The sequence below is a fragment of the Cavia porcellus genome, unplaced genomic scaffold, assembly GCF_034190915.1.
Source record: "Cavia porcellus strain 051 isolate PalLab524CR breed Dunkin Hartley unplaced genomic scaffold, mCavPor4.1 scaffold_23, whole genome shotgun sequence".
In the NCBI taxonomy this organism is placed as follows: domain Eukaryota; kingdom Metazoa; phylum Chordata; class Mammalia; order Rodentia; family Caviidae; genus Cavia; species Cavia porcellus.
Genome location: NW_026947506.1, coordinates 61,330,191 through 61,354,638, shown reverse-complemented (window position 1 = coordinate 61,354,638; position 24,448 = coordinate 61,330,191). Strand labels below are relative to the sequence as shown.

At 41.5% G+C, this 24,448-nt stretch overlaps 1 protein-coding gene across 4 annotated transcripts in view; it reads right to left on the bottom strand.

The window, feature by feature from the left end:
• Nucleotides 1–24,022, bottom strand: part of LOC100735536 (ubiquitin carboxyl-terminal hydrolase 42-like) — a 47,416-nt gene extending 23,394 nt beyond the window's left edge. For all 4 annotated transcript variants that reach the window (XM_063234489.1, XM_063234487.1, XM_063234490.1 and 1 more), the window contains exons 1-7: nt 23,999–24,022; nt 22,204–22,299; nt 12,923–13,003; nt 12,401–12,553; nt 9,086–9,309; nt 6,921–7,115; nt 594–704 (exon numbers count right to left, since the gene is read on the bottom strand). In XM_063234489.1, the coding sequence (XP_063090559.1) occupies nt 594–704; nt 6,921–7,115; nt 9,086–9,290 (511 nt within the window). In that variant the 5' untranslated portion in view covers nt 9,291–9,309; nt 12,401–12,553; nt 12,923–13,003; nt 22,204–22,299; nt 23,999–24,022. The remainder of the gene's footprint in view (nt 1–593; nt 705–6,920; nt 7,116–9,085; nt 9,310–12,400; nt 12,554–12,922; nt 13,004–22,203; nt 22,300–23,998) is intronic.
• Nucleotides 24,023–24,448: the final 426 nt, after the last annotated feature.

The window sequence follows — 24,448 nt, the reverse complement described above, 5'->3', positions numbered from 1 at the left end:
AAGTACACAGAGCCTGGTGTGTTGGTATGAGCCTGTAATCCCAGGCTAATGAGCTAACTCCCTGGCCAACTGGGACTATCTTTATTTTGACAGTTCTTGTCACCTCGTATAAAACAGGATTAATTTACCAAATTAAAATCAATTACAAACCATTTAAAGAAATTTGTGGGCAAGTAGCAGAGACTACTCAGCACAGAAATCCAACTGAGAAATGGCTTCTATAAATGATTTTATTAACAAGCTGAGTTTTATATCATGTAAAATTTGATGATATTAAACTAAGGTCAGCATTGTATTTTTATATTTATATTTTTTAAATAGTTTATATAGTAAAATTATTACAAAACATGCACTACTAATTAAAGAGATAACCATATACAATGAAAGACATGTTGTTTGTTTTGTTATAAACTTTTGACTTTTTAAAAGTCATCTAGGCCACTATTACTAACTAAAAGTCAGGCATGACTGTGCATATCTGTAGTGCTAGCTACCTGGGAGGCTGATGTGTGCCATTCACTGGACTAGTGATATCAGCCCTCATCTCAGGAAAACACTAATTGCCAAGAAATACTTCCGCGATTGATACTTACCCTGCAGTTCACTGATCACAGCGATGGGCTTAATAGCATCCCCAGGATGACTGAGTGCCTGGATAATATGTGCCTGCATTATACACATCACACAAAATCCTCCTGCATGGCCTGAAAGATAGATAGCAATGCCTCATATTAGCAAAATGTGACTGGACAGTAAATCATACTTGAAGAGCACATTCCTGAGGTAAAATAAAAGTAGAAGCTGCTATGTGTTTGCATCGACCTGTCTACATTTAGTCCATTTAATTCTCTAAAGAACCCAAATACTAAGTATAGATAGGCTCTATGGGAAAAGTTCCGAGAGTTAAAAGTCTTTCCAAGGTCACACAATCAAAACAACTCATACTTTTCCCAGTTTCAAAGGCTGTGGTCTGACTGATTCTATACAAGTAAAAGAAGAATTTTTTTCCTGTGTTACCAGGAGTTTCAAAAGGTGAAAGAATGTCTGCCATAACAGGAGTTAGAAATTTCTACATAAATGTTCTTGCTTTCCTGAGCATAAATTGTGGCCCCAAAATGTTGTTCTTCTCAGTCTTTTAAAATGTAAAAAGACAACAAAATTATGGGCCAAGAAGAGAACCATAAAGTCTGCCTGCCCTTACCATGAGCCAAAAGCAGCTATGGGCAGAGAGGAGAACCAAGAAGTCACCCTATGCCTTGCTGTGAGCCAGCTGCCCTGTGGGCTAGGAGACAAGTAGAGACTCACCATCCCCTTGGGCGCAGTCAATTGATTTAGAAGAACACAGGCCAAGATGATAGCAATCAAAGTACAAAAACAAACTAATGTTTGTGTTGATTGATACTTTGGAGGCCTAAAGCCAGTAAGATGAGCATCTGTTTAGAGGATGACAATATACACTGTAGGAACTATGGGGGATCTCCTTCTGTCTTTTATTGAAAATTCAATATTGTTTTCACTGTTGTGTTTTGTTCCATTTTATGGTTTTCTTTCATTACTTTCAAAAAATCAATAATTGAAATAAAATTGCTAAAAACTGATTTCTAGGGGGCTGGAGATATAGCTCAGCAGCATAAGCACCTGCCTTGCAAGCAGGCGGTCATGAGTTCCATCCCCGGTACCATTAAAAAGGAAAAAAACAATTGTAAAACAAACAAAAAAAAAAACCAAAAAAACAAAAAAACAAAAAACTGATTTCTAGTTCATGCTATGTGCTCTTATGTGCAGCTAGCTGTCAGAGGCCAGGTACACTAAATATCCTACAAAAAACACTATATCTCCTTACAGGAAAAAATTATCTGGCCCCAAAAGACAATAGATTCTATTTACACAAAAGCTGTTCAGAACTTATCAAATAAAGCTTTAAAAACATTGAAAGGATCAAAATTATTTCTAGCTTTCTACACCCCATAGTATAGCTCAAAAGCATTTAAATAGACTTTCTTAGGTGAAAATATACTCAAGGGGATTAATACCAAATTAGACGTTATAGAACAAAACATTAGTGAATTTGAAGACACTCATTATGAATAGAAAGTAGCCTATTACACTGGCTGTCTTGGTTACTTTTCTCTCATTGTTAAGACAAAATACCTGACACCCAAAGTGAAGCAAACAAAGGTATATTTAGCATACATTTTTTGGAGGTTTCAGTCCATACTCACCTGGCTCCAAAGCAGGGTGGTGTGGCTGAGGAGCAGCTGTTCGTGGTGGCCACAAGCGACAAGAATGAAAGAGCAAAAGTGGGAGGCATGACTCTTTCCCTCCCTTATATTGTATGCTGGCTACCCACCACTGGTCGGTTCAACACTCACACCACCAATTCCCACCCTGCACAGTGAACCAATCACAAACGCTAGATTCAGTCACCTCCATTCCTGCATGAAGTTTGGGGGGGGGGTGGCATGTAAACAAATCAGAAGAATGGTTAACTCCTATCCATAGTAACACACAAAGAGGGAAAAGAAACCTTAAAATAACTATAATAAAAGGGAAGTGTATCAGTGAGCTGAGGGACAGTATCAAGTTGCCCATGATATGCACTTAACTGAAGTATGAAAGTAACGGAATGGAACAAATACATCAAGAAATAATTATCGACAAAAGCACAGTACAAGGAACATTTTTAAGTACAAGTCATGAAATGATTGTATATTCTGAGAGACAAGAGGTGGTGGTTTACCTAAATATGATACATGTGTTTAAATTTAAAGAACGTTGCACACAAAAAGTTTATTTTATTCTAGGAAGTATTGGCTATTTTCTAAAAGTCCAAAAGTTGTTCCAATTTCATGGAAACAGTACGTATACATTTTTTAAAACCTCAAGAAACTCCAAGTAGAACTGCTCAAGACAAGTGATAAAGACTTGAAAACAACTAGAAAAAAAAGCATTCCATATATAGACAGGAAGAATGGGAAACTGATGACAGACTTCTTGTCAGAAACAGCACAGTCCTTCAGTTCATGCAATAACATCTTTCAAGTATTAAAAAATAATAATAAGACTTCAACATCTTTCACAAAGGTGAGATTTGCACATCTGGGGATATGAAACAGGAGTAGTTTCTCCTGTTCTTCCTGCCAAATATGACGACAAAAACATCCTTGGAATTGGAAATGTGTTTTTAACGAATACATAAAGACTCTGAGAAGCACAGAGAAAGAGACACACACTGGGGACCTTGGGACACTGGCAAGCCATGATAGTGGTTTCTCTAGGTTTCTTTGTGTCTCCAATACTGCAGACTTGGAGCTGAAGTAGACACCAACAGAAAAACACCAACAAATGCACAGAACAAAGCCTGTTCCATCCAAGCAAATGAGCAGAGACAGCCTAGCCTTGTATAAATGGGAAGACAACTTTAGAAAACATTCTGAACCATCTCCTGTGTGTGTGTACACCTTCTCCCCAAATATTATGATAAAAATAATAGTCTTTGGGCACACCTTTAAAATCCTTTCTGGCTAGGAAGACCCTCCCTCTCCCAATTTCTAGAGACAAGGAATGGCTCAGACAGGAGTGTACCCTTGCTCAGCAAACTCAACAGTCCAAAAAATGTCCCTTTCTGTCTGGCCTGTCTACACAGGCGGCAGCATTATGCCGCAGTAATCATCCCATGATGAGGTCCAAGGCAAGTAAGGACCTTGCCTGCAGCTTGGAGCCCACTGAAACTATTCGAATGGGCCAGTGCAAAGATTCACCCTGCCCTGCTTTGTCTTGCCTGTGGAAACCTCAGTGTATGTTCTGCTCTAATGCTTTCCCCTCTCATTCCTGTCTTCTACCTCGTGACCACTCCGGTGTCTTTCCCAGGTACCCCTATGCAGCAAGCCAAGCCTCCAGTATTCAGGACCCATAAATAAACTAAAATGCATTTTTCTTAAGCCTCTCCTAAAGCTGTTCCTACCTGAACATTATGTAAAAGACCAGGCACATTATCCAGAGCAACTATGACTCCACCTCTACCATCACCTGCAGATGCCAAGTGCAGAGCCTGGACTCACTTGCCAGGCTCTGAGGCACTCAGCCCACTCCCCAGGACAGATCTATGGGAAGTGGACTAGGAGCTGGAGCTTTCCTCAAAGTGGGTTTAGTCCCCCCCCCTCACATGCAGGTGAAGCCCCATGAGCCTGCACATCCATCCCCAGCCAGTAACACATAGGTGCCCCCTCTTACCCTACCCCTCAGGGTTAAATAGTTCAAAGCTACTCCCACGGCAGGATCAGTGGGGACCCTGCAGAGGTACAATTCCCCACCCTCACCTCACAGCATCAGGGACCCCAAGCCCCACTCAGCCAATGGAAGCTGAAAGGAGAACCTGGATTTGGCCTCAGCCTACCCTCCCTTCCTGGGCCTGAGCAGTGTCAGGAAAGCTGGATAAAGCATAGCTTACAGAGGACCTGGGGCCCCCTATTGTAGTGTGAAGAACCCCAGGTTTCAAATAAAAAATCCTTCATAAAGAACAAAAAATTCCGCAAACAAAAATTATAAAACTTCCTGACCTGACTCTAAGTGTAAGTAGGAAATATATTTAAAACAACTATAACATAAGAGAAAGTAAAAGGGACAAAAAGAGACAATGTTTCTAAATAACACTCAAGCTCATAACATGATAATACCAGAAGACCAATAAATTATGTATTTTATATATATATATATATATATATATATATATATATATGGTCATACATAGAGTAGCAGAAGCAGATATACTCTAAAAAACCATGTAAATAAAAATGGAATTCTAAAAATTGTCAAGTAACCGAAACAGAACAAAAGAGAAGAAGAAAGGAAGGAAAAGAAAAGGAGAACAAATAATAAAACAGAACATAAAGTGGCACACTGAGCCTTGGTGTACCAGTGATCATATTAACTCTAATGTCTACATAAACTGGTTAATTAGACATGCGCGGTATGCACACATGTAATTTCAGGACTCTGGGTGGCTGCACCAGAAGGACCACAAATCTGCGACAAGCCTAGAAAATTTAGCAAGACCCTGTTTCAAAATAAAAAGTGAAAAGCAGGCTGGGTATATAGCTTAGTGCAAAGGCTGTGGGTTCAACTTAAAAATTAAATTAACAAATAAAGAAATGGCACAGATTGACAAAACAGTCAAAGATTTAAAAACATATGATCTACCACATGCTGTCTATAACTCACCAAACTCAAATGTCATGCTACAGGTAAGCTAAGGATCAAAGGGTGGAAAAGAAACAGTATGTCTCTATTACTCAAAAATGTCTATGTTACTATCAGATAAAGATGGACTACAGACCAAAAGCACTGGATTCAATATCCAACACTGAATAAATAAATAAATACTGACACAAATAGACACAATGGAGAAACAGAGGGCAATTCATATTTTACACAAATAATGCTTTCTCTATTTATGTAGCAATGCATTGAGACAACAGCAATCCTGCAAGATGTGGTTGCACATGCCTGTGATTCCAGTGAACTGGGAAGCTGAGGCAGGAGAATTACAAATTCAAGCCCATTCTGAGACAGAGATAGAGACAAAGACCAATTTTATATGTGTTTATACAAACAACACTGCTGAAAACTGCATGAATCAAACTCAAACGTGAGAGGTGACAGAGGAACACCTACATTTAGAGATGGAAACCTCAACATCTTCCTGTCAGTGACTCCCTGAATAATTCAACAGAAAATCACAAAGCATACTGAAAAATTCAACAATATTCTCAGTCACGACACCAAATCAATAACCATTTACAGAACACTGCATCCACGAAGAACAGACTTTGTTTTAGAGAAATCAGAAAACTTAAGTCTTCTCCAATCACAATGGAATCAATACTAAACATCACGAAAAGAAAGATCATCTCCACGTAACTGGAAACTGAAGACATTTCATCCACAAATCAAAGAATAAATAAAGGGAAGTGGAAACATACACTACGTGGAATAAAAATAAACTGGGGGGCACAAAACCAGGCTGAGGGGAATTTACAACAATTACTAAAATCAGGAATGAAACTGGGGATACTATTATAACACAAGCCTTAAAACATTGAAAGGATAATAAATACTATAGAAATTTTCACACATAAATTTAGAAGAAATGGATCGATTTCTCAAAAAAGTAACTACCACAATTCGCCCATTGTAACTGATTTTTCTGCCCTGTAGTGTAATGATGGAGCCCTCAAATGCTAAGAGGAAAGCTCTGTGTAAACTCCACTAGACTGGGGCAGTGGTGAAAGGTCTTCTCTTTGCCTGAAGATGCATGAAGCTTTCCAGTGAATGGCAGAGTGGCAGGATCTGATCCTTTGCCCCAACTGTTAATGTCAGACAGTGGGTGACATTGCCAACTAAGGGAAGAGCTAGAGGTGGAGCTCAGGGGTAGAGCATCTGCCTGACATGCTGATCCCCAGCACAAGAGAAACAAAAACATTTTTACAAGTGTAGAAAACTTCAGAGGAGATTAGAAAAGCCAAGTAATGATAAAATAAGGTTTTTCTGAACACCATCCCCATGGACGATAGTTATAGTTCAGAGGCATAAGCACCTGGCTGACAAGCACAAGGTCCTAAGTTTGATTCCCAGTACTAAAATAAATAAACACCCAACCCAGCTCAAATCACATACAAAATGCTTCTTATGTGGCCTAACTAAAAATCCTAGACTCTAAAGGATAAACCAACTCTTTTTTTTTGTTTGTTTTGTTTTGTTTTTTGGCACTCTAGGGATTGAACTCAGGACCACTGAGCTAAATCCCGAGCCCTACCAACTTCTTATTGATTACATAACAACTTAATCCATCTCATTTCTGAGGAAAAAATGACTAGCTTAGCATGCCACATTCACATAACACCACAGCATACAGCACTTACATGTCTTGGTGTGTTCACGTGATAACATGTAATTGGCGAGAGGTGGCGTGTACGTCAAACACTGCAGGGCCGCATTGACAAAACAGGTGTTACCCAGATTCTGAAGCCCAGCGCCAACTCTGTGACTTTGCTGCCACTTAAGACAAATCTTCTCTGGCGGAAAAAGAATTTTCTGTGGTGGAGGAATGCCATCACCTAGGGATACAGCAACAAACAGCAAACATTATAAAACAAAATTGGCATGCTTCTAAACTCAAAGAAATAGTGATTCCTTATCAAACTTCTAAATCTCATTTCAAGGCAAACAGGGATACTTTAAAAAGACGCAACCTAGAAAATGAGAAGCTAAACGATTTAATTGCTTCAATAAATAAATTAAAAACACAAGAAATGGGTACACTTCCCAATTAGAAGACATTTCATAGACATACCCACACATGCAAAGTGCAGACTCCACGAGGATGTTGCTTTCAGTGACTGAGTACTGAAAACAAACTCTGCAGCTCTGCATGATAGTGCACCCCTGTAACTCCAGCTACTCAAGAGAGTGAAGCAGGAGGATTGCAAGTTTTAGGCCAGTGTGGACATTTTATTGAGTTAGCAAGATCCTGTCTGAAAATAAAGTAAAAATAAAAATAAAAATACCTCAGGACTTCCCAGGTATAATCCGTGGTAATCTAGTACTGAAAACAAATTAACTAGATTTTTAAAATTATTATTATTTCTTAAAAATAATCCTATGTGTATACAAACTAAAACTGTTATAAATTAAATATGAAATATTGGACTTTTGGTTTCAGTATTGGGGACTGAACACTTGACTTTGTGCTTCCCAGGCAGGCGACTATGCCCCTAAGCTAAATCCCTGGCCCCATATTGGACTTCTTTACAATACTGCATACAGGGTCAGCGGGTGAGTTGGCCATACGTTAATAAATGTCAAAACTGGGAGAAAACTTCATGACAGTTCATTAGAATGACTTTTTATCGCTGCTTAACACAATCAGTACAATACACAAGATACACCAACACCCTGGGACACTGGTCTTGGATGCTTGCATTCCGTGCCACCACCATTCCTACCATCATGTCACTGAGCCTTCCCTGGAATCTCATGTTTTAGTTCTGAAGGTTGCTATGACAAAGAAACAACTTACCACACTAGGAAAATTCAAAATCACCAGGATAACTGGTTTCTCAGTGCTAATGAAGGCAAAGATGGCCTAGAGGTTGCTCTCTACCTGAAGTGATGTTAATGATTATTTAAGTAGGCCATGGCTTGAGAGGGAATAGAGAACAAAATTCGGAAAGGAAAAATGAGTCTGTTGAGAACAACATAAGGGTCCTAAAAAGGGGGAGTGTGAAGAGAGAAAGGGAAGCCCCAGCAATATGACAAGTGTGAAAGCCTTGCAGAAAAATGTCCTGTGGGAAAGTCTTGATGGCAAAGCTCAAGGCCTTGAAGTTCTACGTTTAACTTCAGATTAAGTTGTCTTCTGAGTTGTAAGCCTCCCCTCGTACACAGTCAGAACACCTTGAACAAACCACAGCACACATCCCCACACCACAATATCAAGGTTACTAGAGGACTCTAAACAAGACAAGGATCAAATTATCCTAAGCTGGACAACATTCCAATTATGAACTAATTCTACTGTTGCTTTTCTTTGCATTTCAAACTGTCAGGGCTTTCAGGCTGAAAAGTACCCATTGAAAGAGCCAATGTTTCATTATCTGGATAAATTTTAACAAACATAACTGTGTTTAACTTATCTGCTCTTTTCCAAAGAAAGACACTGTACCTACCTAGGGAGCGTAATAACTACTGGTTAACTGAAAACATAAGAAAACTTACTCACCTCCGCTCTCCTGAACATAGTTTACCCTTTAAAAATTAGGAATAAAACCAATGATACATATCTGAATAACTAAAATTAGTACCTTGCTGTGATACCTATGCTAATAAGGAATGCTTACATGTTAGAGGAAAATAATTTCTACCTTCGAATGCTAGTCATCCATGTGGGAATCTCTCTCACACAACAAGAGACTCTCTGAAACTACCAACTGCCTGCGGCATTTATACAAAAGTTTCTGGAAGTGATTTTTCAATATTTTTAGCAAACAGTAACTTCCTTGGTCCTTTGGTGGTGATAGCTCTGACTTACCAGCAACAGTGGACTCTGAATAAACAGCACCCAGTACCGGTCCTAAAGAAAGTGTGTGAATGGAAACATCACTCAGTGATGAAGACTCAGCGCTCTGGTCAGCAGAGCCTGCACCCAGGTCTGCAGTGCTGGCTGCTGCAGAATGGCCGCGCTGATTCCAATGGTCCGACGAGTCTGAAGAGTCAGCTCTGTCCACAAAGGTCATCGCTCAACTCTGCAAAAGTCTAAAAGCGTACATTTCTCTCCTAAAGTAAATGTATTGTACTCACCCTTGACATTAGATTTTTGAATATTTTCTAGCCATTTTATATTAGTTTCAAACAAATTATCCAAGTATAAAAAGACTAGTACTTTCTCTCTTCTTTTCTTTTTCCCAAGCCCTAGAGATTAAACCTAGGGTCTCACTCAACCACTGAACAATATCCTCAGCCTCAACATTATAAGTTTACTTATAATTTTGAAGAAAAATGTCTTGACTACATGAAGAGGAAAATGAACATTGCTTCTGAAATTAAATTCCAGCTTAAGAACAGGGCGTGGGCTGAGGATTTAGCTCAGCGGCATAAGCACCTGCCTTGCAAGCAGGCGGTTGTGAGTTCGATCCCCAGTACCGATAAAAATGAAAAAAGACAAAAAAAAAAAAAAAAAAACAGAACAGGGCGTGATGGTGCACATCAATAATAGAAGCCACAAGGAAGTTGGGTCAGGAAAATCTCAAGTCTGAAGCCACCCTGAGCTTCATAAGGAGTTCAAGGCCAGCCTGGACTAGGTAGCAAGACCCTGTGTCAAAATAAAGGACAAAGCAGCATTACATGAAAAGCATAGCAGTCTAAAGAAATGATGATTCTCGAAAGTCTTATCTTTCAAACACACATGTTTGTCTCTGAATCAAATTTCAACACAAATACATGTTCCAAAGTACTTAATTGCAGTTTTCTCTCTGATACGGTGTAAAAGTTACTGAGTATTACTCAGCTAGCATTGCAATAATTGATGGACAAACATTAACTTTCATAGGAAACCACAAAGAGCAGACAATAATCCACAGGATCTACAGTGAGGTGATTATAGCACAAATCAGTCAGCAACTGAGAACAGGAGCAACCAGGCCTCCTCCTAGCTCGACCACCTATGCAACAGAGCACTTTTAGTGATGCCTCAATAATTGCCCAGCAGCCAAATCCAGGTGTGCTGTTACCCACAGAAAACCCTTCAGGAGTGCCCTTGCAGCCACGCACAGCGCCTACTCCTAACACTCAGAGCTAGTAACCACGCCTTCTCCTAACACTCTGAGCTGGTGGTAACCTCCGATGCTTCCCAGGTTACATTCCCACCATACTGAGTCCCTATTTAGTCCCAGCTCTCCATGGACCATGCACATGCTACTCTTTCTTACCTGCTTTCCTTCCTGTCCTTCAGCCACCAGCTCATAAACATTTCTACTCGGTTTCCAATTTATCTTTTCTAACCAGGGATTTAACTAAGCAGCATAAGCGCCTGCCTTGCAAAAATTCTGTCCTCAGATTGATCCCCAGTTTAAAAAAGGTATTCCCCTCCCTGGGACACTTTCCTGCACTACTCCTTTCCCCTAAGGTTGAGATAGAAAGCTCTCCTCAAAGCTTGTCCTCCCCTCCCCGCAGCTGGCTGATTCCTATGGCGGCTCCTCAGCATTTACTCTGTAGCTCTTTTACCTGATGACAACCAAGTCAAAATATCTTTAAGGCAGGCTCTAATCCAGTGATGGTTTTTTCCAAGGGGAAGGGAAATTGGACACAGGACCACAGGGGGCAAATCCATGTGAAGATCAAGAAAGAAGTCAAAGTGAGCCATCTCTGGGTTTGAGTGTGTCAATGGTGATCATTAGTTTCCATCTTTATGTTGTTTAGACATCTCCAGCAATGTGTTCGCCTGGGAGAAATTCTCTCTCCTCTGCGAAGCTGATTTCTGGCTAGTAAAGGCCCACTCAAAACACGAGTTTCCTATAAAAACCAACCCTGTGTCTGATCTCAATGACTTATTTATCTACCTATTTCTCTAATATTTACTCTGCTCTAAAACACCCGGGCCCAGGTGCAAACATCTAGAGACTGTCCAACACCCAAAGCCCAGTGAAATTATTGCAGCCTTCCATATGTAGCTCCCTGATCTTCCCTGACTTCTAACTCCTCCAGAATCCCATAAAAGTGATTCAGGTTCCCCACATTCACGTCTTCTGTCATGTAACACATACTAGGTGCTTCTGCTTGTTTCAGCCTGGTATGTGGAACCTCCTGTCTGACACCATGTGTTACAGAAAAGTCTTCCTCTCAATGCTCATTCTTGTCTTATCTTAATGAAACACAATCTCTCCTGATCCTATCTGTATGGTTAGACTCTTAGAACACTGTAGATTTCATAGAGCTAGGCTTGAGAGAAGAGGGAGAGAAGCCAAGTCACTGACCCAAGAAGTTAGTGAAAAAACCTGCAGATTCCAAAGAATTCCAGGGATGAAGGCACTGAGGGGACCCTGCTCAGTTAGATCAGAAGATCTCTGACCTAAGAGTAGGTATCCATCAGTGGTGATGGCAACAGAAATTCCTAGTAGCAAAGATGGGGAACTGTCACTGGGAAGAGTCATTTATGCCAGCTAACACTTGAGAGACGACTACCACCCTCCTCAATGTTCAGACAGGCCATTGACTACTCTCCACAGGACTATGGAGTCATGCCATGACTACCTTCTATTTCACAAGCTACAGGTGAATTGCATGGCTCAAAATCCAACGCTCGGTATACTTACAACACACATTCTTCACAGGGAAGGATTTTCTAAGAAAATGGACTCAGCCCTGGATATGGTTAAGGGGCTGGGTGTGTGCAGTTCTGGGTGGTGCAACTCCAGGTGCTGTGGCAGGGGGTAGGGGGCAATAGGTCCAGTTCATGTCAGGAGCTGAGCAATGGAAAGCTGTCACAGAGAGATAACTGGCTCTGTCCCCTTCAGGGGAAAACCACGGTTTGGTTAGAGGAGTATACTCTATAAAGAAGACCCAGTCCCACTGTTAAGTTAGCTATCATTTCCTTCTTTTGAATGCATTCGATCCCATTCACCAAGGCTTTTCCCCACTGATTGATACTTCCCCTTGGTCATCCTTGGCATCCTCTCTGAGACCTGTAAGTATCAAAAGTCTCCCTTCCAAGACTCTTTCTTGTCCCCTCCTAGACCTGCAGACTCCTTCTCATCCTGTCTCCAACCTCTACACTGGTAGAATGCTGCAGGTGCCACAGACTGGAGTGGTAAGAACACAGGGGAAAAGCTAAGCCAAGCGTCCGACTCACCTTCAGGAGTTGACGACAAAATCTGCACCTCCACGAGAACCTCCCTCTACAGGGAGACTCAAGGGGGTGGCCCCGCAGGGCCCTGACCACCAGGCTCACAGACCCTCTGACCTAGGATTGGCTGTTGGTCAGTGGTATGGCAGCAGTCACCTCCTAGGAGCAAAAGTGAAGGATGGTCATTAGCAAAAGATATGCGTGCCAGCTAACACTGGACAGATGAGGGTTTCCCCGGCCCCTCTCCTCGGTGTTTTGGACACGCCCTTTTCTGTTCTGCACAGAACAATGCAGTAGGCACCTCTAATACAGTATTTCACTTGTACAAGATAAATGTGAAGTAGATTTCACACAGTGTAGCAATTAGTGTCAAAGTGTAAGTTCTTTTCAGTACTCGGAGTGGGTGGAAGGATTTCCTAGGTAAATAGGCTCAGCCCTGAAAAATGTCGAAGGAGCAGAGTACAGATCCTGCTAGAATGAGCCCCCAGGTGCTGTGGGGAGATGTTGGTCAATGTGGAACTAACTCACCTCAGTAGCTGAGAAAACAGAAGTTACCAGTAAGAGAGGCCGTCAGGCAAGAACTATGCCTTGGGTCAAGATAGGTTACTCCTGTATGGAAAGAGAGCAGTGCAGGTTAGCTACTAGTGCATTTACTACTATTCCTTGTGAAATTACACTGAGTACCTATGTTACCTTTTGAGTTTTTTACATTAATAAAGAGACCTGCTATGATTCAGTGGTGAAGATGCTAAACTGACCACAGAATATCAGATTTGGAGAATTATGTTACATCATGTTATATTATCAGACTTTACTCAAAATACATTTTCATGTGGACCACAAACTAAAGATACAATGAAAATGTAAGAAATTTTTTATATGGCAACAAAACCATTAAATCTCCTGCTTTACTGTGGTATGTGCGTATTTAAATGGATACAAGATGAACACATGGATGGACATTAATACAATACATGCTAGACTAATATACATGAAGCTGCCTTCAGTGCAGAGGGAAGAAAAGGGGTCTTAGGGATTGACAAGTCACAGAGGGGCTGGAGGAATGTAGTCACAAAAGAACTATCTATGTGTTTTTATAGTAAAATTGAATTTTAAGGGTTGCCTTAAAATGACATCATTTTTTTTTTTGTTTTGTTTTTTTTCCTCTTTATCGGTACCGGGGATTGAAATCACGACTGCCCACTTACAAGGCAGGCGCATATGCCACTGAGCTAAATCCCAGCCCCTTAAAATGTCTTCATTTATTGATCATCCACTCTTATACATGGTATTTAAACACTTCCAGAAATTAAATTCATTATTAAGGTGTAAAGATTATGAGATATGAACACAAAACCTCCTCAGGGAAGGCTAAAGAGAATTTTGAAAGGAATTTTAAACATGACATCCTGCAATCCCAGTAGTCAGGAAGAAGAGGCAGGAGGATGGTCATGAGCTTAAGGCCAGGCTACACTACATAGTGAGTCCAAGGCCAGTCAGTACACAGTGAGACCCAGTCCCAGAATACAAAGGAAAAGAAAATAAAAAGAATATTTAGTAGGACTCTGTACTGTAGTATAAAACAAGGGAACTTTACAGAAGAAACCAAATGGGACCTGACCATGGTCTAGGGCTACATTACACATCACACATTCACACCTGCTGGACACTGAGAAGCACTAAGTTACAGCCCAGACATTTTCAAATATGCATCTGCATATTTTCACCCGAAGTATTCTGTAACATTCCATGTAAAATGCTGGTTACTAGGTAGAAGGACTAAATTTCTAGTTTATTTATAAGGATAAAATATGTTTTAGGAGACAGGGGTTCAGTACACAGTCCAGAATGCCCAGAACTCACTGTGAAGCAAAGGATTAACCTGAACCCCTAGTTCTTGAACCCCTGAACTACTACCTCTATCTCCTTTGGAGGCTTTTCACCTTACTAACCCTTGTGAAAGATTTATCAAAATATTTTACCTTATGGTTTTTCCACCTTATGTAAAATTATCTCAAGCTGGGGATGGTGTCCCACATGTGTTCTCTGAGCTATTCCAGAGGCACAGGCAGGAGAGTGGCAAGTTCTTGACCAGCCTGGGAAGGACATTGGGAGACCCCACCTCTTTGTCAAACAGAAGCAGCGCTGGCTGCATAGCTCAGGGAAAGAATGCCTCTAGGATTAATCCTCAGTAGCTCCCACAACCAAGGAAAAGTTTTAAATGTTTAAAAGAGGACAAAATGTCATAAAATGCATACTCTCACTATACAGATATTGAGGCCTCAAAAACAAGGTGTAAGTCTCGATGCTCAAATGGGAGCCCTCAACTCTCGTCATCAGTAACCACCAGAAATCACCATTAAAAGTATGTTAGTTCACTAAGATAAATCAAGAGCCAGGATTGGTTTGACTTATTCACTTTTGTGGATATAAAAGAGAAACTAGAAAGAGTTGTGCTCACCTCAACAGACCCTCAGCCTCTGAGACCGACAGTCGCTGTTAAGACGACTCTGGCAGTTGAGGAACCTCATGCCAGTGACAACACAAGTGTTGCTTGGCAGCCATGCAAATGAGCCAGTTTCTCACTCCCCATTGGCTAGGCCACTCCTCACTCTAACTACATGGTCGATATCTACTGTAACATGTGCCAACATTTTCCTCCAGTTGCTGAGGTGTAGCATTAGCTCTGTAACTTGGTGGTTCTGTTTAGTCCTGAGGTGATTCAAGGCTTCAAGTCATTTCTGGGTCCCAGTGGGGATGAGAGTCTTCCTGTTGGCAGATACAGCTCTCCCTACTGGGGACCATAAGACGTAAGGAGGAGCAGGAACAAGATGGAAGCCCAAGTCTTCTGAACTCATCTTGAAAGTCAAATACCTTGAAGTCTACTTACTACCATTTCCAAAACCATTTCATTACTAATCACAATGTACCTGCAGTGTACTCAGAACCCTTATTAGGGAGGAAGTAATCTGAGGCACTGCATGCAAAATGGAGTCTCAGTGCCACACAGGGATCATTTTGTTCATAGGAACAAGCAGTAGTGAAGGGCAAAAAAGCATTTCACTGGAGATATTATATACTAAAAAACACTACAGTATCCTCATCAATCAGGGCATTCATCCATTCAATGCAGACAGTAATTTTTATAATCATTGTCTGGTCTTCACATTATATTAATTCTGTAGTAATTTGGACATTTAATTTCATTTCTCTTTCATTTCATTTTTAAATTTTCTGTGCTACATGGAAGAAAAAGAAGTTTAAGTTGTCAATTTTGAAGGCAAAATATGGGTGAACTCTGAGTGGTGAATTCCTGGCAGAAAAAACTTCCTGCAGGACTGCTAAGTTCATGAGTTTAGAAAGTGTCTGAACTAATGGGCCTCACAGAAGAAATCTACTATTCAAAAAGCCTTTGTTGGAAGATGTAATCAAAACAGCTGGGGCTGAACAGAAATACACTAATCATAAGGTCACGTGAAATATATAAGCATGAACATCTGCTTCTCAAAAGGTCCTGGAGTAAAAACAAACAACATTATGAAGAAGTCCAAACTTGGGTTTTCAGGGGCACCAAGGAACCGCATATACAGGGAGAAACAAACCTTTGGCAGTGCCATTCGGTTGCAGGCTCCATAGTTCTCAGCCCATGAGGAACCTCAGCAAGGGACTGAGCACTAGGAGACAAATTCCTGCTCTGGGTGTGCTTTGCCTGCACTGCTCACATCCACAACTGCACTGCTCTTCCTGCTTCTGAGTCCATTCTTTGGGCCTGGGAAAAGGGACACAGACCTCACCGCTGGTGGCTTGTGTAGGGTATCTGTGCCCATGAGTTCTAGGAGGGACATGACCCGGCTCCTTTCCATGTGGCCTACAGGGCAGTACATTCTGTTTGCTGGCATCAGACATTAGATCCCTAATACCATTGTTCTGAAGACAGCAAAACTGACACAGGGAGATAAAATATGCACTGTGGCAACCAGGAACCTCACACATGAGCCATGGTATGAACCATGAACTGGAAGTACTGCTTTGGCAATGTCGTACTCAGGGATTGTGCACAGAGAACAACTGGATCAAGACATGGAGTTTACTACTCAGTTTTATATTGGTCACTAGGAGTTAACACAGGAAAATGAAGGAAATGTATCCACAACACCAAAGACATAAATTATTTAGGTAAGAGCCTAAACCCCACAGCACATGTCCCACATCAGTCCAGATAAAAACCCAGAGCTCAGGACAATGCCTCCCAGGAGTTACAACTGGAGGCCCCTATTCCACAAGGAGGACTCACACCAGTCTCTTTTTCGTATCAGTGCCGGGAAGACCCAAGGGTCAGCTTTGGAAGCCAGAAAGTCTATGCCAGCAAAATGAAGGAGCTGTGCTAGTGGGATGAGGGCTTTACACTGGAGCCGAGAAGTCACACTACAAGAAAGACCAGGGTTATCCTGAAAGGCACCACAGCCATCCTCAGCAACATGGAGGCCCCAAGCTCCTCCAAAGACAAGCACAGTCGGGTTCTTGCCAGGAAGCAGCATGAAGAGTTCATCTTGGAGCCAAGCAGCACATGTATTCCCCTCCAGAGTCAGGAAGCAATGCACAATGTGAGGACCAAAGCTTCTCCAGGAGAACCAACAGCTCAGACAGCAAATCATAGGAGAACCCACAATGCCTCCTTAATGCCTCAACCCTAAACACCTCCCTTCTTCTCCACCTGTTTATTCTGGCAACTTTCCTCGGGTAGGGGATCTTCACACAATGCCATGCTGAGGTAATCCAGCTGGTGTTAATTTGACCACCAGTTCTGAATCCATAACAGACAGTTTGGGCATTTTCAATTATACATGACTGAGATGAGGTTTCATGAGAAACCTCCAGCATGGTTGAGTACACAGAGAGTGCAAGAAGCCTGAAGCACGGAATTGAATACAGAGGGAAATTCAATCACAAAGACCAGCAGAAAACGGAGAATTGTAGGCCTCCATGACTGAAGAAATGGGAAATAAGGACTCTGCCTCCCACATCCTCCAGATAGCCCACTCAGGAATTGCTAAAGTTTTAGGGGCTGGGGACTTCACTTGTAGCAAGGATAAATAAAAACAAAGGATGATTAAACATTGGTGTTTTGCTTGACCCAAAGTCCTAACTTCAAGCTTTCAGCCTTTTTGGCAAAATTTCAGTGATTGATACATTTACTTTTATATTCTGATTTAACTTGATATTTTTTGTTTAATTGGTATGTCTAAAAGAGCCTGCACATTGGGATAGTTCTAGAATTCAGCTCCAGGGTTAACTTGCTCTTCTGTTGGTCTCTGCTTGAACTCAGATAAAGACACTACCCAAGTTCCCTTGTAGGTGTTGCCAGTCAGCACTATTTAGACTGTAACTATTTCTGAACTCACTCAGGGACCAAGGGAAAAAGCCTGCCAGGGCACGAGCTTTGTTATAGAGAGGAACTCATAGGTAGGATAAAAAATAAAATACGAACAGTGGACAGACACATTCTTGGTGTCAGAGAATTTTGTATGATAATTCTTGCCTTACCAGGATAAAAAAGGAAGAGAATGACAAAACTACGAGGTTCGAAAATGTTCGGAAAAAGTCTAAAGAGGATGAAGCTTACTTTTTTGTTTTTTGATGTACTAATGATTCTCCCAAATATACAGATCAAAGACTCCTTCAGGGAAATTTTGTGACTGAGAGCAGCGCTGATATTACTAAAAAGTTATAAGGATTGAGGGATGGAGTGAGAAGTCAACTGAATTACTAAGAATGGCTCAAAAGCTTTGTAGAGAGGAAAGAGGAAAAGCAGAAAGTGAAAATCAAGGTCTCTTCTGTACAAAAGGCAGGAAATTGGGGGAAGACTCCACACAAGGGGGACAAGGAAAGACTCAGCAAAGAAACCACAAGGAGACTTCAAGGGGTGTAATCCTAACATAGCAAGTGCGTATTATCAATGTGGAGAGCCAGGGCATTTGAAAGAGAGTATACAGAACAGAAAAGCAAAGCAAAGCTGATTCCTCTCATGGCTTTTGATGAAGGTTGGGTAGTCAGTGGGTTCCTTCTTAGCAGCTCCTCCAAAAACACTTTGCAGATTTAAGTCTGGGACCTAAAGAGGGTCTAGGAAAATATTACTAGTCCAACAGATAAAAGAGAAGGCATACCTGCTTTACTTTTTGAGAAAATATCACTCTAACTAAGAACACAACAGGCTAAAGGATCATTTTTACTCATTTATTTGTTAGGCTTGCTTTTTGAGAAAGGGTGTCATTTTGTAGTTCAGGCTGGTGTGAAACTCACTATGCAGCCCAGCCTGGTCTCAAATTCCGGGCAATCACCATGCCTGTGGCTCCTGAGTGCCAGGGTCACAGGTGTGCACCACCATGCCTGGCAGTGTAAAACTACTCTGTTAGAAAGGGATGACTTGATTCTCAAAACTGACAGCTGTCTGATCCCAGCCAGCTTTGTGGAAGTGAAAGAGGCACCTCTAGACCCTAGAACATTACTTCTTAAGCCAAAAATCAGGCCTGGTTAAAGAAACTCACTCCATAAAGAGATCAGATTATTCATGGGTGCGCCTTGGCCAAGTAAGAGAGGGAAAGATGTATATGATTATGCCATAATTGATGATGAAATACAATCATTATGTGAGTGTGGCGAGTTGCCCAGGGCTACTCAGCTCAAACTTTTGAGCTGTGTGTTCTCAAGCATGATTAGAGCTCCTCGAAGGCCAAGAAGGCACTATACATACTGAAAACAAATGCACTCATGTTATGGCGCATACATTTGGAAACATCTGGAAAGAGCAGGGACTGCGTCTCTTATGATGAAGAGAATCAGATGATACCAAAATTATTTAAAAACCAAATGATATCATTTGGTTAAAATTGGAATAAAAATACGATCAAGACAGTAACAAAGAAAAAGAGGGAATTTGTAAGAAAATAAACTGAAACTGGTGATTTTTAAGACAAAACAGTGAACTCTGAGTAAAAAATTGCTTGCTAGCAGTTAAAATTTTTCTAAAAACTTGAAAAAGTTCATATGTCCAGCACTTTTCCAAGAAAAAGAGTTTTTGGAGGAGAAATCAACTAATGAAAAAGCCTTCAGTTAGAAACATGGGTAAGCTTGTTAAGAATAAGCAGAAAAGTAATCTTCACAAGCATGAAATCTTTAAGCAGGAACATCTTGCTTCTCAGAAAGCCCTAGAGTAAAGAACCAGCAATACCGAGGATCTGCTTTATACAGCAAGTAAGCACACAGGTGGCTTCTGGAAAGATTGTCCCCTCCCCGGACTCGCACAGTGGTGAGCTCTAGAAGGCCCCTGTGGGCTAGGAAATCATTCCTTATGGTGGGCGCCCGGGTGCCACCCTGCCGGTACCATCTTCCCCTCACAGTAGACTGACCACAGCCACACTCTCACTGCTTTTCCCTCCTTCGAGTCAGTTCTTTGAATCGAGGCAAATGAACCCATTTCTCACATGCTGCAGAAGGAATCCAGCACTTTCCATGAGCTAGTCAAGTGGTCTGCCACTAAGTTATCCCCAGACTTTCTAGACAAAACAGTTTTAAATTGTGAGGTAGGATCTTTCCAAATTGCCCATGTTTCATTGCCTTCCTCCTGCCTCAGCTTCTGGCATAGCTAGGGTAATGACACGGATGACTTTACCTGGACACATCATAACACAAGTGACAGTTTAGAAGAATCCTCTGCAGACACTTTTACCCTGGGTTGTTCCCTATGTCTTCCCTCCCATACTTACTTTATATGTCAGTGTTTCTTTATGATGCTTCCCCTTTTTTGTCTCCTTCCTTCTTTCTATCATTCTTTCTAACTGTGGTTTTCCTGTCGTTTGGTGCTGGGAATCTCAGCTAGAGTCTCAACCATATCACTGTTCATTTTCTCTTTCAAAATGACTACCCAGGTCCATATGAAACTGTATTCTAGATGTTTATACGAAGGTGTCCAAACTCAAATGCTAAGGACTTAAGGAACCACATTCTGGAGTGGTGGCACGGCTCAGTGCAAGAGCAGCTGCCTGGCATCCAACAGTCCCAGATTGACAGCACCAACCAATGCAAAACTGAAAAAAATTGAGTCCTTTTCTGACTGAAGTGGTGCGCATGACCAGACAGGGTAGCACAGGCCTACAATAATAATTCCTCAGGAGCCAGAGGTAAAAGCACGCAGTCTTTAAGTTCATCGGGGCAACTTAGCAGGGCCTTGTGTCTCATTACAATCAAAAGTGCTGTGGATGTAACCCAGCACTTTGTATTAACCTCAAACCACCATGTGAGTGTGGTGCTGGTGGAGGAGCCCACTCCATTCATAAGGGTGTTAAGTACGGTGTCATGGATCACAGAGAATGTCTTTGGAATTAAACAATTTTCTTGTAGTGTGAAGTGTAGTGTAGTGAACACTAGTTTACCAGTAAAATGCAATTATCCCACAAGGACACCTTGTGAGAATTTCTCTGTTGGATGTTCACATGGTAAAAAGTCTTGTCTCTAAGGCACTGAACTCTTTCTCCTGAAACAGACTGATTTGCGTTTGCCTGATGTTGGCTCTGCAAATCAGGGAGTCAAAAAAGGAGTTCATGACACAGAAGGCCTCTTTTGCCTGAAGCTGCTTATAGAAAGCAGCTCTGCAGCTAGAGACACCCAGAAATGGGAGGAGGTGGGGGAAACAGGATGGGTGTGGGCCACAGCATGGGAGGGAGCTTTTCACATGGTGTATTTCATGATATGCAGATGTCTCTCTCTAGCCTGGGACATATGCTCTTCCCAGGGGCAGGCAGTCATTCCTCACTCCACAGATCCCACAGGAGGCAGATGTTTCCTGTGCAGAGCAACCTTCCTTGAGTCTGACTCCCAACACCTTCGCCTGCTAACTCCCTCCCAGCACACATGACCGATGCTCGAAATCACCCAAAACCAAACTGCCAACGACCCCCACAGTCACTACCTGATGGAGTTACTGCAGGTTTCCATTTCTGACCTGATGATGACTGGGGTCTAGATTGTTTTCCTTCAGCCCAACAGCAGCTCTGGCCTAGTCCTGCCCTCTCCTCTTCAGACATGAGTCTTTCATGAGGGGCCTAACTCAGCTCTACCTGGCATGAGTAACCCCTGCTCTGAGACTTGGAAGTGCATAAATATCTTCCTTTCAAGATTCATTCTAGCCCCATTCTGGGGGGGCAAACATTTCCACCCTACCTTTAAAATCTACTCTCCTAGAATGCAGCAGGTCTCATGGACCAAGATAAGAAAACAGGACAGAAGGAAAGTCAAGTGTCTCACTCACCTTATTGACCTGATGACAATAATTACAACTACACAAAAACCTTCCTCAAGGGGGAGATTTGAGGGGTTAAGTTCCATTCAGGGGCTGCCCACCAGGATCAGAGATGATGTGACCTAAGTTTGGGTGTTAGTCAGTAGCACTGGCAGAAATCACCTCCCAGATCAAAAAGTAAGGGAAATGACATCTCTGCCAGCTAACACTTGAGGGGTGACTATGTCTAAGCACCTCTCCTTGGTGTTTTGGACATGTCATTCACTATTCTCCACAGACTACGAAATTGGCAGCACTAGTATTTCTTTTTTATGGGAGAGATGTGAACTACACCGTTTGTGATCCAACAATTAATGTCAAAGTTTAAGTTCTTCATGGGGTTGTGGGTGGGTGGCAGAATTGTCTAGGCATTGGGCTCACCCCTGAGTGATGGTGAAGGACCAGGGTGCAGTGAAGGGTGGTAGGACCCACGGGTGCTCTGGAAAGGATGTTGGAGAATGAGGGGGCGCCTCACCTCACTGTCTGAGGAATACAAAGTAGGCTAAGAGATGGATGCTTCCACGGCCTTAAGGCAAGAAATGTGCCATCGGTCAAGACAGGACACTCCTATCTGCAAAGATGACAGTGCTAGAATTAAGTCTTCCTGGTCTCAACAGGAAGACTCACCAAAGAGTCACAGTATTCCACACCATTTCCTGCAAGTGTACCCTTAAGTACAACAGTTCCATCGAAGCCCCCCAATCCTGTGAGTTACCTGACATCAAACCTGTTTGACAAACCAAGTGCAGAGATATGAGTCTATCTTTAAATGGCTATCCCATCTGTAATATTTACACATACTCTCTCTGAGCATCCACTTAGTATGGATTTTTGATACCTTATGAATTGCTTCAATAGCAGAGAAACATGATCAAATTCAAAAGATAATAGCTGAATTTACCACAGAATTTCACACTTGTAGAGTTCTGTTGTAGTAACACAAAAAGTTCTTCAAATCATATTTCAAATACACAACAAAATAAAGACATCAGAAGTATATCTTTGGTACTTTTTTAAACAGTAACAAACCTCCCAAATTACCGTCTTATGATAGTGTGTGCCTTCTTCACTGAATGGAAGAAAAGATGCATGGGAATTAATAAAAGAAGTGCTACACTAATGAACATGACGCTAACTTCCGTGAGTAGGGAAGTAGAAGAACCTTAGGGATTGATGTGGGTTGTGGTAAGGTAGAACCTTGTTTTATCCACAGAGCAGTTGGGAGGATGTACTCAGAAGAAAAATGTATATATGAATTGTTTGTATAAGAAAATAGAATTTTAAAGCTTAGCTAAAAATGACATCATGTATTGATCACCCATTCTTCCATATTGCATATGAACAATTCTAGAAATAAAATCCATCATTAAGATTTTAAAATTGGGAAGATATGATAATAAAACATTCTCGGGGAATACTGCAGGAGAATTTTAAATCTGATTTTATACAGGACAATGTTTCACACCTCAGGTAAAAAATAAAATGAATGGTACCTGATTGTTTTCTGGGCTACATTAGAAGCTAATGTTGACTGGAAGCTGAGAAGCAGTGATCCATAGTCCAGACTTTTTCAGATACAAATCTGAATATTTTCAGTTGAAGTATCTTGTAACCCTCTATGTCAAACATTGGTTACTAGTCTAAAGTTTAAGTTGCTGTTTTCTTTTTAAAGTTACAAAGATAATTTTTGAGCCAGGGTCTCATTACACAGTCCAGATGCTCCAGACGCATGTGTAGCCAGACTGGGTCTTAACTGTCAAAGTTGTGTCAAAGTTTGGTATCTGATTGTTTTGTCTCCCTACACAAAAATAGTTCAGGCTGTGAGTGTAGAGCCACATATGCCAATCTACAGGAAGACGTGGGAGGATGGCAAGTTCTTGGGCAGCCAGAAAGCACACAGTGAGACCCTGTCTCCATGTAACACACAGAAAGAGCTGACTCTATACCTCAGTGAAAGAATGCTTCTAGGATTCATCGTCAGTACTCTCCATAACCAAATAAATTTGTAAAGTTTTAAAGTAGCACAAAACACCATACTATATATACACACATATATATGGATATATATATTCCCCCTTGCTGTACATTCAGGCCGCAAAACCCAGAGGATAACTCTCCAAGTTCAAATAGCCATCTACTCTTGTGGTCAGTACCCACTGAAATCACCATCAAAAGTATGTTACTTGGCTAAGATATATCAAGAGCCAGGTGTAGTTTTACTTATTTAGCTTTGTGGATATGAAGGAGAAAGCAGAAAGAGATGTGCTCACCTCAACAGTCGCTTACCATCTGAGACCAACTGTCACTGTTACTGAGACCCAATCAGCTGAAGGAGCACATGCCAGTGACATCACCATTTTGCTTGGCAGTCATGCAAATGAGATGATTTCTCACTCCCCATTGGCTAGGCCACTCCCAGCATCACCAAATGATTGAGATCTACTTTCTCATGTGCATTACTGCTGCTCCTTCAGCAGATATTTTCCTGTAGGTTGTTTTGTACATTTCTGGTATTTAATTTTACTGGTCCATGTTTGCAGTTCTTGGAGTTTAAAATCCCCTGAGGGGAGATGATCTGTACATAGCACAGATTGCTTCCTCTTTTTGTTTAATCACCCCATGTCCTCCAGTTCCCTTATCTCACTTTTCATTCCTGTTGGTATCACTCATTTATCTGAGGTACAGACTTAGCTCTGTGACTAGGTGCTTCTGACTAGTCT